The sequence below is a fragment of the Phodopus roborovskii genome, unplaced genomic scaffold (assembly GCF_943737965.1).
Source record: "Phodopus roborovskii unplaced genomic scaffold, PHOROB, whole genome shotgun sequence".
Taxonomy (NCBI): domain Eukaryota; kingdom Metazoa; phylum Chordata; class Mammalia; order Rodentia; family Cricetidae; genus Phodopus; species Phodopus roborovskii.
Genome location: NW_026126407.1, coordinates 28,889,749 through 28,903,966, shown reverse-complemented (window position 1 = coordinate 28,903,966; position 14,218 = coordinate 28,889,749). Strand labels below are relative to the sequence as shown.

Here is a 14,218-nt window from a genome sequence, read left to right as displayed (position 1 = left end):
ATGAAGGGCAATCTGACCCAGAAAGCTGACCAAGGCCACTGTGATTTAGCTCCTGGAATTTGCTAACCACCAGCCCTGAGATAGCAGAATTCACACTGCCCCTCCTTTCAGTGAGTCAGCAGGTGGTAAATAGGGTCCTTAAGAAACAAAAAGATAGCTGCACCTCTGGCTTGCCCAGACAAGATTAATTAGCACACCCCCTCCCTCCCCCAGGCCCTAAGGTCTGCTGACCCTAACAGAGACCATCCAGCCTCAAAGGGTCATGTACTCAATGGACAGAGGGTCACACCCTCTCCCTAAGCTTGTGGGTTTTGCCTTTAAAAACACCAGGGGATGGGGCTTCTCTCTGGCCTGCTTGCTGAGGGAGCCCGTTTGCGCAAATGTTTCCTGTTCATCTCTTGCATGTTGCATCAAATGGACTGGACATTGAGTTCTTGGGGGTACCGACCGAAACTGGGAGATTCCTCATTCTGAGGGCCTTACAATATAACTTGTATGAAGTATCACTTGGATGTATTGTATGTGTATAGGAGCACTGGGGTTCCTGACTAAACTGGGTCTGTTTGAGTGTTTTACCAGGAGTTGGTAGAGTTTTGTTTTCTAATACGACTTCATTTTTTGTTAGACTTTATGTAGTAGTTTGAGTGAAAATGGCCCCCATAGGCCCATAAGGAGTGGCACTATTAGGAGGTGTGGCTTTATTAGAATAGATGTGGCCTTGTTGGAGGAAACATGTCACTGGGTTTCAGAAGCTCAAGTCAGGCCCAGTGTAATTCTTTCTTCCTGCTGCCTGCAGGGCACCATGCCTCCCACCATGATGATAATGGACTAAACCGCTGAACTCTTAACCACCCCCATTAAATGTTTTCCTTTATAAGAGTTGCTTGGTCATGTTGTCTCTTCAAGCAATAGAAATCCTGACTAAGAGACTTTATCACTGGCTCCTTAAAACCATCTAGGTAACAAAAAGCAACCTTTAAGGAATTGTTAAAACCACCCCAAGCTTCTTGGGTGTTGCTTTTAGGGATGTGTGACTTGCCCTATCACTTGTGCCATATGGAGCAGCCAGTGTCAGGATTTTTCTGACCCTGTGGCTTACCATGGAGCAGACGTGATATTTCCCCCCTCTAATTATGCTTCCTCTTTGCAGGACGTGCACTGGTTAGAACTCTGGGGTTTTCATGTCCTCTCTAACCAAAAACAAGGTGACTTGGAAGGCAAAGAACAAAATATTGGCTTTGTTTCTTTGTTCCTTTATCCTCATTGGTCCAAGCCTCCAAGTTTTGGTTATTGAACACCCAGAAGGACACTTCCAGTAGTCCTGAAGTAACGGATTTTAGCTTTAACTTTTGTAACACTTACAAAGCTTAGGAAAAGTGCCATGGGTGTAAGACAATTTCTTTATGCTAACCGCTGATGGTCTTATACATTTGAAAAATTATTTGGAAGATTAGCAAAGATGACAGACAGTTTAGGAGTTTAAAGTAAGGTACTCTCAGGAGCCATACATAGTGTTGTTGGATGAAAATCCCGGTGCCAGGACTCAGATACTTCCCTACAATTTTTTTTTTTTTTGAGACAGAGTCTCAAGATGTAGCTCTGGCTGTATTAGAACTCACTATGTAGACCAGCATCAAACTCTGCTTCTGCCTCCAGAATGTTGGGATTAAACACATGTACTATCATGTACAGAATACTTCCCTATAATCTGTTGGTCATAAACTATAAAGACTATTCCTACTTGTCTTAGTTAGGGTTTTTTATTGCTGTGAAGAGACACCATGACCATGGCAACTCTTATATAGGAAAACATTTAATTGGGGTGACTTGTTTATAGTTCAGAGATTCGGTATATCCATATATTCAATACATTGTACACCTGCAGTAGGTGTGGGTATTCACAAGGATCCATAGGAAGGAGTACAGAGGCACCTCAAGGATGATATTAGCCTTTCTCAGCCTCTCTGAGACATCCTCTCTGAACAGAGGGTTCTTCTATTTTAATACAATTCACACCTGTAGCAAGTCAATTCTGATACCAAATGGAGAGTTTGAGGTGACAGGAATTGGGCTGTCCTATCCCAAGCCTTCAAATCCCACTGCGAGGTTTGTTAGAGAGACCAGGACTATCTGATTCCTTCCTCAAGAATCCTTCTACATGTTGTCTGTCCCCAAGGTTGGTTCATCGGTCACTATCTTATTTTCATGGCTCCTTCCCTGGTCTCCCAGCCCACAGTGAATTCCTGAATTGCTCCTTCTACAGTGATTATTTCTTTCATAGCAATGATAGTTTTGTCATGATGCTGTCAAATGTAGATTTTTTTTTCCCCGGTGTCACTGTAAGTTTTTATTTTAATGACAGGGAAGTGATATGGATCACCTGGGTCAGAAGCACCTGAAGTACAGATTAACATACAGACTCCATTCCTCACTCTATCTTTTTACCAACTGCACCATCTCCTCAGTCGGGGTTTTTTTTTAATCCATAAATGTGTACATTTTAATTTTACATATCGATCCCAGTTCCCCTTTGCTTTCTCCCCCCCTCCTTTCCTCCCATGCCCCCTGACCCCCTCTCCCCCACATACTCCACAGGGAGGGTGATGCCTTCCAGGAGGGATCAACAAAATCTGTCAGGTCATTTGTGGTAGGGACTAGGCCCTCCCTCCTGCCTCTAGGTTAAGGGAGTATCCCTCCATTGGGACTGTGCTCCCCAAGAACTTTTGTGCACCAGGGATACATCCTGGAGTCAGGGGAGGAATAGACGAGAGAAAAAAAAAATTAAATTAAATAAATAAAAATAAAATAACAAATAAAAAAGAGAGAGAGGAGATACCTTAAAAGAGGGTGTTGTTATATGCTATAGGTTTGAAGAGAAAACTGACCTTAGAGAAATGTCCAGAGACCTACAAAGATGACCCCAACTAACAATTTGAGCAACAGTGGAAAGACTACCTTAAATGCCCTTCCCTGATAATGAGATTGATGACTAACTTATCCACCATCATGGAGCCCTCGTCTAGTAGCTGATGGAAACAGAAACAGACATCCACAGCTAAACACTGAGCAGAACTGGAATCCAGATGCAGAGGGGGAGGACAAGACCAGACTACAGAAACCCACAGTAACAGCTGACCTGAACAAGTAGAAGCCAATGGGCCCCAAGACTGATAGCTGGGAATCCAGCATTGGACCCACTCAGACCCCCTGAACGTGGGTCTCAGTTAGAAGGCCTGGGCAGTCTATGGGACCTCTGGCTGTAGATTTTTTTGTGTATGTACTTATCTTAGTGTTCCCAGTGCAGTGCTGCCTAGTGACCACCAGAGGACAGTGCTGTCCTACTCCTTTTTGTACGCCAGGGTGCCCGATTCCTGGGCTCTTCCCTAGTTAGTACCTTGCTCCTGGATCAGAAAGGAGAACTCTTGAATGTTAGCTTCAAACACCCTGGCTAGTCAGGTTAGGATACTAACCCAGCCATCCCTGTGCCAGCCTCAGGCTGATGAGATTATTGTCTCCTGTCACTTGTTGACTTGCTCTGGCTCACTCACGGGCTCATGCTCATCTAGCTTTCTTACACAGCCCAGGTCTATCTGCCTAGGGATGTTGTGGTTAATGACAGGCTGGGCCATCCCACATCAATCACCAGTCAAGACCATCTCTCACAGATGTGGCCACAGATGAGTCTGGTCCAGGCAATTCAATTGAGACTCCCTTGGATGGCTGTAGGCCACGTCAAGTTGACACCTGAAGCTAATGACTAGGGTCCTGTCATCTAGTTCTGCTGACAGCCTTTTAGATCCTGCTGAGCCCCTCCCTGCCTCTGCTAGAGCTCGCTGATGGCTTATTAGATCCCTCGAGGGACTGGTGTGTGTATGTGTGGCCTGTCATTGGACAATATAAGACCATTTTCCCTAGTTTGGTTTCTTGTTGCAGTAATGAAAACACTGACCAGAACAAACATTTGGGAAGAAAGGGTTTGTTTCAGTTTGCAGGGTACAGTCAATAATAGAGGAAAGCCAAGGCAGGAGCTCAAAACAGTAGAGCACTCCCCCACCACCCCAGCTTTCTTATGAAGCTCAAGACCATGTGCTTAGGGATGGTGCCACCCATGGTAGGCTGGCTGGCTCCTACATCAATTAACAATTAACAAAATGCCCCATAAACATAGATGCAGGCCAGTTTGATCAAGGCAATCTTCAGTTGAGGTTCCCTTGTCTTAGTTTACTCTGTTGTGTCAAGTTAACTGAAGTTGACTGTGGCATCATCTTCCTGTGTCTTATGGAGAAATGGAGGCCAATTTTCAACAAACTTTAAGGAAATCTGACCTTGTACATTATTCCCAATAATGACCTTGTACATTATTCCCAACATTTCATTGGTTGGTTAGGGTTGAGGGGGAAGCTTCTTCTTGGTACCTGGCTCTCTGGGGCAAGGTCCACACATCTGTTATAAACCATCTGGCAAGGCTGGAGTTGTAACTGAGTAGCATGCACAGGGCCCTGGGTTCAGTTCTCCAGCACTGCATAAACTGGGTGTGGTGGCACAAGTCTGTAACTTCAGCACTTGGGAGAAGACAGGAGGCTCACCCCCAGCTAGTTTGAGGCTAGACATTAACTCCTCTCAAAGGAAAAAATGGGGGGGGTGTGTGGCTGGAGAGATGGCTCAATGGCTAAGAACACTCGATGCCAGTCACAAGGACTAGTGTTTGGATCACAGCACCCACATAAGAAGCTTCGTACCCCCTGCAAGTCTGAAACCCCAGCTCTGAGTGTGGCAGAGACAGGAGGATCACTGTGATTTGCTCTGCCTTAAAGGGATAGACAGAGTAGATGAGGAAGACACCCAACACCCTCTTCTAGCCTCTGCATTTGTGCAACTGCATACACGCATGTGTACCCACCCACTGATGTAAACACACACACATAAAGTCTTTAAAAATAAGTGCATGGCCAAGGCATCCCACCCCTTGGATTAAGCACTGTATATTTGACAATCTAAAATGAACTTGGGAGGTAGGAGTCCTCCACTGTGTTGGGGGAGTGGTATGTACTCTGAAACCACTCACTGAGGAAAAAGCTCACTGGCTTTAGGTTAGAGAACCCTGGTTCTAGGTTCCTGCTGGGAAGTAATTAAGTATGAAGTATAGACCTTCACCATGGAAGCTCTCAGAAAAGTCCACAAGCCAGAGGACAGATGAGGGTGACTTCCTGTGAGCCTGGGTGGCCTCGTGTGGTATAGCAGGGATGGGTGAGCGACTCTGCATGCCTCCTTTCCTCTGTACCTCTGTGAGTGGGTGAAAAGAGCCTGGAAGAGTCTGAAGAGCGATGAAGAGTCTGCAGGTAGGCGGAACTAAGCAAAGCGTTCCAATGTAAGTCAACAGGAGGTTGCTCCTCCCGCCTGGGAGCCTGAGGGAAGGAGGAAGAAATCAGAATGTAAAAGGGAATGGACAGGAAGATCTGAACTTCGGTTTTCTTGTGTTAATGACATTGCCCAGTGAGCTGCACCTGTGGGTTCTGCAAAGGCAGAAAACAAGTCTTTCCCAGGACACCTGCTCTTTTGCTGCCTCTGCCTCTAGTCCTGGGGCTGCAGTTAGAAGTTCCTTGGTTCACATGCTTGTGAAGTTCTGGCCTGAGTTGGATACTGACCTGGACAGAGGGATCTGGTAGAGTTCAAGACTGTCATAGGTGATTCTGCATCCAGTGGATTAGTGGCATTGTCCCTGACTTGCCTCTGGGTCTCTAACATGGGAGAGCAGTGTGAGGAGCCTAAAAAGCAAGGAAGGAAAACTGCAAACAGGATAGTGCTTCAGGTCGGAGCCACAGGAGGGGCTCAGGGCAGTTATACGTCCTCCTGAGAGACTGAGAGAAAGGGGGAAGTGAGGAGGCACATTTCCAATCTGCCCTCCTCGCTCCTATTACACAAGAGCAAGAGTTCTGCACCCTCAGTTCTGTAATTTTCCATTAAGTCAAGTGTCCCTCAAAAAATAGCACGGTCCTGTATTCTCTTCTCTCTTCCACACTTAGGCTTGTGGATCGTTTCTGTATTTTATGGAGGACACAGGATAAATCGATGGGCACACAGGTTGGTTAATGTCACAGAGGACATTTTATTGTTGGAGGACCCTCGGCGCTATTAGACACGGGGACTCTCCGGTGTTTCCTTCCAGAGCTGTGTGATCACCTTCATCATCATCAGCAGCAGCAGCAGCACCTTTTTCCAAAGCCCATGAGCCACATCCTTGAGGTCTCTGACCTCACGTCCAGTAAGAGAACTCTGCTTCCTTCTGGAAATTAGCCTTGTGGTATCTGCAGTCCTCGAGAAAAGTTGAAAGGGTGGACCAGACTACCAAAAATAAAAACCCTGTCCCTGTTAGGAGACTTCAAGCCCTGTTCCTGGTCTGCCTTCAGATAGCACCTCTCACCAGTCTCACTGAGGTGGCCCAACCCTTGGAGCTCTCTTCTGGGGAAATCCCCTTGCATTATCTTGTCTGGGGGCAGCCACAACACTCATTTCATTTATCATTCTCAAAACAAACTATTCCTGAGGAGAAAAAAAAATCTCCCAAACTTAAATTTCAGTCAAGTCATGGTCCAGCAGACCTAGTGTGTGTGTCATTAGAACCATTGGCAAGTCTCAGAAGTGGAAGCTCTGGCCATACCTCTCCTCAGGACCCTGGGCTGTAAGGTAAAGCCTCAGGAACAATCACCCATCACTGTCCTGAAGCTGCTCCTATGCTCAGGGCCAACTATCCACCAGGAGCTGTTAACTGACTCCTGTGAAAGCTCCAAGAATAGCTGCATAACTCAGTGTGGGTGTTTTTTGTCTGTTTTGTTTTCCTGCCCCTGGAAGTCCCTAGTAAGCCGGATTGGATTCTAGCATCCTGGCACATTTTCTTCACCTGCTGTGCAAAGTGCAGTTCTAAGATAGGCTGTTAGAATGGAATGTGTGGTCGTGATTCAGAGAAGGGTGCTCAAGTCCCTGCAGTCTGCACAAACCATGTGATAAGGCCAGAGAGCTGTCAGGTACTGAGTGATGCTGGACACCGAGGTATTAGCCAGGTCAACGATCCCGAGGGAGAAGGAAGATGGCACATCTCACTTTGTGGGTCAGCTTAAGAGACTCAAAGTTTAGGAACACCTTCTTTACTGATCGCAAGATGTGAGTTAAGTCTTTACTGAAGAGAAAGAAGTTTATAAAAGCTTTCCCATCACGGCCCCACTAGCTTCGCCAGGCCGTGCCCACCTTCCCATACTCTCCCCACACTAAGGCTAGTCTGCCCACACGGAGGATGCACTTACTCTGCGGCTCTGGCAAATTGTTCACCAGTGCCCTGTCACCTGTACACTCCACACACTGTTGTCTGTGTTGTCTTTCTTGTTGTGCCCTTCCTGATATAAAAGCGTTTAATGCTTCCTGGCTCTAGTGGGTAGCATGTGAATAAGAAGTTAACTGGTTATTCTTGAATTTCTTTTACAATAAACCAATTTTTATAATCTTAAAAAAATGGAAGGTGTGGCTAAGCTGTAACCTGTACAGCCTAGCACGTGCAAGACTTTTGTCAAAGAAAACTAGAGCTGGGTAATAAAAGGGAAGAAATAGATTTAATCCCAGGTATTTTTTTTCATTAGAAGAAAAGAGACTTTGCTGCAGACCGATATGAGCTCACTGGATGGAAGAGCTTGAATTTATAACAGAAGAGCAAAGTGAAGACCAGAGAACAGAAAATAACTAAGGGGAAACAGGAGGGGGAAGAGGGGATTCTGGCTAAAGGGACCAAACATCGCTGTTGCCAGGAGCATCAGCCTCACTTGGAGGAGTAGAGGATCAGTAGGGGGATGACCTGTGAAGAATGAGGACCCTGGCTCAACCACCTGAGCAGGATTGTTGCCCAAACTGGGCAGTTGCAGATATCTTTAAAATCATTGTTGGATTACTCACTCTCAACTCATTTTGTGGGTCACTTTATCATATGCAAAGAAATCCCCCGATCTCCTCGTCTCCCCCTGCTCTGTTCTAGGGGTGGCAAAGGTCTTGCAAAAATTCATAAAATAAAGTCTTTTTTGCTTTTTGTTGTTGCTGTTGTTTTTGTTTTTTTGAGACAGGGTTTCTATGTATTGCTTTGGAGCCTGTCCTGGAACTTGCTTTGTAGACTAGCCTGGCCTCGAACTCACAGAGATCCACCTGCCTCTGCTTCCCAAGTGCTGGGACTAAAGGTGTGAGCCACCAATGCCTGGCATAAAATAAAATTTTAAAAATAACCTAAAGCATTTTTAAATTTTGAGCAAAGCTAGGTACACTAAACTACTATAACATTTGTCCCTTCATTTGTTTATTGAGATTAACCTGAACTTTCTCTTCATTTCTCCTGAAGGATGCTATATCTCAAGGGGATGCAGGGCACTGGGCACTGACTGAAGCACATCCTCTCTGCTGGGCTTGCTGGGCTTGCCTACCTACTTCAAGATGCCCCTGTGTTTCTAGGCACCCTCTGGGTTCCCCACTGAATCTTATCTATCTGTTCATTCATTCGACAAATTCTACAATTAGTTCCTCTAATCAAAGCAGGGGTTTGTTTTGAAAATAGTTATTTAAAGTGTGTTTTAAAGGTTCATATTTATTTATGCATGTGTGTGCATGCTGCCAGAGGAATCCAGAACATCTTAGGACTATTTCATAGTCAGATACCCCACACAGAACAGAGCACCTCTGTGTGAACACCCAGATCTCCTTCCTGGTCCTGGGGCTTGCTATTCCTGTGTGGTCTTAATATTTCCCTTTATGTAGGTATGTATATATATATATATATGTATGATCAACTTTAACTTTAAAATAAAGGTTGCATATTTAAAGCTATGTAATGATATGACACATTGAAGATGTTTTTTGAAAAACTTCTCCCTAGGAGTTTTTATAATTTAAAGATACACACATATATAAAATATCTAAAAATCCCCATTTGAGTTACAGAGAGCATATATATGTACGTATGTATGTATGTATGTATATGTATAATGTATAAAGTATCTTTAAGCTGTGTCTTCCTTAAAAAGCAAAAGCACTTTCTTGCCTAGATGTGGTGGTGCATGCTTGTAACCCCATACTCAGGAGGCTGAGACACAAGAACTGAGAGTAGCAGGCCTGTCAGGGAAGCACAGCAAGTTCAAGGCCAGCCTGTGACACATAATGAGACTGTGGCTCATTAAAGTAAGTCTAAACCAAACAAGAACTTTCTGAGAACCACAGAAGTCTGAAAGAAATGACATGACGCGCCTTGTGTTTGGTTAAGAGACCTTTACATTTTACCCAGTATTCACATTTTAGTTGTTGAACACTCCAGTTCTGGTGTGGAACAGAGAGAAAGGACTTGGGGGCTACAGCTGCCCCTATATACACTAGAGCCTTATGCATGAAAACATATGGCCTTACAAAGCCATAGGGCAAAGTTACACCATCAAAGAAATGATACAGGAATAACCAACCCAATATTGGATTTATTGGATCGAGGGGAAGAATACACAGGACTATTTTATTGCAAGTAGTAAATTAAATTTCAGAGTATTCAAAGCTGTTTTTGTCTAAATGATGAAAAAAAAAACTTTGAAGAAGCCAGTGAAAGCAATGATTTCATTAGCTGGTTTCTCCTGTAAAGCCTAGAACACAGAAAATGAACCAAAAGACTGGTTTTACAAAATGGGCACAATTCTAGACATTTAAAATGAAAGCTAACTCATTACCTGCAATAGCTGTCTAGGGAACTGGGGTTCAACCTTCTTAAGAAACCCTCGTTGAAAAGGCAGAAAACAAGTTACAAACAGTTAAAAGCAGTTTCCATATGTACAAGCATCACCCACAACATTCTCAAGAACAAGTGAAAGATGGCTACATCAACCCACAGCTACATCAATAACTCATGCTACAGAGAAAGAAAAAATTAAACTTTCTCTCTCTAGAAATAAAGGAAAATTTAAAGATGAGTAAAAGTGATTTCACTCTCAATTGCCAAAAATGACAAAAAAAAAAAAAAAAAAAAAAAAAAAAAAAACCCAAAAACCATCAAGGATGTGCTGAAACTAATATTTTTGATGGACTCAGGACTAGCGGGGGTCACTCTCAGCATCTGTGTGGAACTGGTTGTAGATGCTTCCTCAGAGACCCAGCTACAAGAATGCTCAATGATTTGCATACTATTTGCATAATCCATGCACATCTCCTCATGTCTGTCATATCCAACCTTCAGACCAAGGGCCTCAAGAGTCCCTAGGCAACAATGAATGTCTCCCAATACATTTGTAGACACCTCATCTTACCAATACCCTAAAGATGGACACCCCTGTATCACTTCTGCATTCTTTTTAAAACCTAGTGCAGTGTAAATTGTTGCTAGACTGAATTGCCAATAATGACAATAAAAATCTGTACGTACTTAGAACACATGTAACTCTTTGGGAATATTTTTGGATTTGTTTTTTAGACAAGGTCTCACTGTGTATCTCAGCCTGGCACAGAACTCACTGTATAGTTCACACAGCCCTTCAACTGGAGATTCTCCCAAAAACTGGCCTATCATAGCTGACTGAGAATATTTTTTTTGTAACAGGTTAAAATGTCAGCTGCAGAACTTGTGCATCTAAAAATCTAACTCCAAAATATTTCTGGACATTTGTCTGGCGTAATGAGATAATTATCTAGATGTATCCTACAGGAATTTTGACTGCAGACATTTCTGTTATATAAGAAAATATACAAGTATCAGGATTAACTGTGGAGGTCTGTTTTCTAAAGATTCTTCCATGACCCCACCAATGAGTGAGTTACAAATAAAACAAGTTTAAGCTACACAAAACAGAAATGGTACTACCAACTGGGCTATATTGTGTTTCTTTGGGAAGGTCTGTGACCAAGGCACTTCCGGAAAAACCCTGTCCTAGGAAATGACCTCTGATGAGCCTTAGATGGTTTGTCTGTGGACAAGCTGGCCTCAGGTCAAGCGGTTTCTTTGTCACAAGCAAAGAATGTTTAAAGCCGCAGCTGATTGTAGTTAGGTTAAGGCACATGCTTCAGGCTCCTGCAGACAAGCTGGTCTATGTGTTCTACATCGGGCATTCCTTGAATAAGGGAGGGAACCTAAAGGGAGGGTGATGAGTCACACATACAAAAGTAGGGCTACAAGCCCCGTGTCTGCTGAAATGGGAAAGAGTGACTGCAGGATATTCAGCCTCAGTTCAGGTTCTCCCATTCAACTATCACTCACCAACAGCATCTACTGACCCCATCACACTGCCCTGCTATCACCTCGGTTGGCGCTTTGGCTTATATTTCCTACCAGTTAACCTCCTCATACTCTCTCAACTCCTCACCTTGTCAACAGTTCATCAAGATCCTATTTCCAGTCTTGAACTGCCCCTCACCACGTTTCTAACTTCACCCTCGGGGGAAAAAAGAGAGCCCCCAATTTTCTTGTATTTCATAAAGGTTATTGACAGAGGGTGACCTTGTCACCACTTAGTTCCAGGACTTTGGTGTCTCAAGGCTGAGGGGAAACATGGGTGGGGGACAGGGCAGATGACCAGCTGGGTTTGGATGCAAGCCGGGGTACCAGTCCTCAGGCTGGGGAGGAAGAGTGAATGAGGCACCTGTGGAGGGCTGGGAGGGGAGAGCATGGTTGTAGGGGTGAGGGAAGCAGGGTACTGGTGGAGGTGGTGTTGTGTAGGAGTAGGGATAAGCAGGGGACTCTGGCAAGAAGCCGGAGAAGGTGGCAGGAGATAGGTGGGCTAGCGGCTGGAGCAGTGACCGTTCTTGCTTCCGTTGCTTAGCTCTGCGGTTCTGGAACCAGACCTGAGGAGAGGAAAGAGAAGTCACTTCAGTCCCCTGTCCTGAATGGGTGGCCCTGTCTCATACTTTCAAGGACAGGAAGTCAGGAACTGCGGTGTTGCTAGGAAAACGACAGCTCTTCCAGAGACTTGTGTGAGCCAGGGCTGGTGTGGAAGCAGAATCCTCATGCCAGCATCTAACTCTCCCAGTTTTGATGACTCTGAGTAGGAAATGGCAACTTGCAACAAGAAAGATAAATCTGACGCCATGGCAGTTTTCTTCCTCAGATAGCAGGGAAGTGTCCTTAGAGTGAGGCTGAGAGATGAAGACTGGGGAAATATTTTCATTGCACATGGGGTTGGGTTTAGAAAGGGTTTGTAGTTTGGGCTATCAAAGCCTTTGCTGGAGACACCGGGAAGGAATGTGTGGAAACAAGACTTCACGCGTGTGAATAGTTAGGGCTGCCTGTTGGCTGGAGTTCATGTCAACATAAAAGGCTGGGGAGTGGGTCTTGACTTTCTTTTTGTTTGTGTGGTGTTGGGGACCAGACTGCTGGCTATGTGTATACTGGGCAAGAGCTCTAGATACTCCTGCACTATACGTCTCCAGCACTGCATCCAAAGTCCATCAGCATCCATGTAAATGGGCTTAGAGCTAGGGTCAGGTGCACCCCAGATGGAGTTGATTGGTGGATGAAGCCTATAGTCTGCTTAATATTTAAGTTATGGTTAAAAGCCCCATGATTATGTTCAGACAGTCCCCCCAAACACCCAGGAAATATTTGTTTCTTCCCCAGTATCTTAGGGCACCATCACCTGGATTCTGGCTTCACTGAGGCCAGTGTCTTGGGCAAGCCCTTCTCGAGCCCAGATGTCAGGATACTGGTTCCTCCCAAAGGCTGACTCCAGCTGTTCCAGCTGTGCTGGGTTGAAGGTGGTGCGGTGGCGGCGCCGGGAGTGGGGACGACCCCTCTGTGGGCAAAGCTTAGGTCTCCCCAGCCCGGTACCAGGGAGTCTCCTAAAAGTCTCAGGGCTCGTGTCTGAGGAGGGAGAGAAATGGAGGAAGACCCATTTACTAATGGGACTACTAGCCATCCTTGGCCCACTGTTGCCAGTCCTTGTGTTCTGCTTAGTTCCCGAGATGTTGTCTTCTTTGTCCACAAGAACTCCTTAACCTTTCCAAACCCCTGCTTCTGCCTCTGGCTTCTACCACTGTTTTGGTTACACCCCCTGTGTGTGCTTCATCTCCGGGTCCACATATGACCCACAGGACATACCTTGAGGGTCTTCTCTTTGCTGTCTACTAAGGATTACTTAGCATGCCACTCACAGGTTCCATCTCCCACGAACCTCCTTCATACATCTCTCCTTCTCCTCACCTGCCCCTGCTCAGGAAGCTGAAGTGTCCCCTGCCCCTCTTACATGTAGACAACACATCCCCCCCCCCCGCGCCCCCACCCCGGGCTATACTTCTTCGAGAGTCCATTACCTCTACCCTTGCCCTGCCACTAGCTTGCAGGAACTTGAGCTCCTGGGAAAGGCTTGCCTCTCATCCCCAAAAGCTCCCTAAGCCCTCATATTAATTAGTCTAAGAGCCACAGGGGAAAGAGAGAAGAGGGAGGCAAGAGGAGACACCTGGGAAGATAGGCACTAAGGCAAGGCGGGGTCTGGAATAAAGAGACCCCTCCCAGGGGGAAACCAAGGGTGTGGCTCCCACTCTGCATCCAGTGTCCTCAGACAGGCACAGAACTGCCCTCCCGGTCCCTTCATCTCCTTCTGTCCAAGAAGAAAGCACTTTGGGCTAGAACAAGGCTCCAACTTTGCTTTTGCCCTAAGTGTCAGTTCCATAGCTCCCTCAGGCAGGGTCTCACATCCCAACCTGAAAAGCAAAGGACTTCTGCTGTGTCACTTCCTAAGACCCCCAAAGCCTTGACAAACTTCAGTTCTGCTTCCCATCTCTCAACCTTCCATGGGACAAACCATTGCTCCAAGCCGATCAGATTTTGGGGCCCACATCTGCTGCTCCCTCGGGGACCCAAGCCAACCCTGGGGATTCACTCACCTACTGTGGAGATCAGGGTTCCAGGGGTCACATGTGGTTCAGGCAGGGATCGACCACAGGCACGGCCCTTCCTTTGCTTTTCCTGCTGGTTCCTTCTTTGAGTATCCATGGCTAGTCACCCAAACCAAAGATGGGCTAGCCTACTGTCCTCAGTCTCTGAGTCCCTGCAGTCTTTCTCTATGTCTATCTTGTTTTCTGACCTCTCTTCTCCCTGTTTCTACCTTCTAGCCTTTTCTGAGTCTCTCTCTCTTTGTCTCTCTCTCTCTGTCTCTGTCTCTGAGTGTGTGTGCGCGCGTGTCTCTGTGTGTGTAAGTGTGTGTGTGTGTGTGTGTGATACCTGTCCACT

General features: G+C 45.7%; 2 protein-coding genes across 2 annotated transcripts in view; both read right to left on the bottom strand.

Moving 5' to 3' along the window:
• Canx (calnexin) overlaps positions 1-14,218 on the bottom strand; it is a 1,018,992-nt gene that overhangs the window by 602,041 nt on the left and 402,733 nt on the right. The window lies entirely within an intron of this gene.
• Positions 11,503-13,981, bottom strand: Prop1 (PROP paired-like homeobox 1). Its single transcript, XM_051180810.1, has 3 exons — positions 13,873-13,981; positions 12,627-12,850; positions 11,503-11,835 (listed from the first exon to the last, which is right to left on the bottom strand). Exons 1-3 carry the CDS (start codon positions 13,979-13,981, stop codon positions 11,503-11,505), a joined length of 666 nt encoding a protein of 221 aa, XP_051036767.1.

What these genes read in the sequence shown, in the direction of transcription:
- Prop1 (XM_051180810.1), bottom strand. Translation starts at nt 13,981, where the DNA reads ATGGATACTCAAAGAAGGAACCAGCAGGAAAAGCAAAGGAAGGGCCGT. An exon ending in AACCCTGATCTCCACAGTAG is followed by an intron (nt 12,851 to 13,872) that starts GTGAGTGAATCC and finishes CTCCCTCCTCAG; the next exon opens with ACACGAGCCCTGAGACTTTT. An exon ending in TCAGTGAAGCCAGAATCCAG is followed by an intron (nt 11,836 to 12,626) that starts GTGATGGTGCCC and finishes TCCTCTCCTCAG; the next exon opens with GTCTGGTTCCAGAACCGCAG.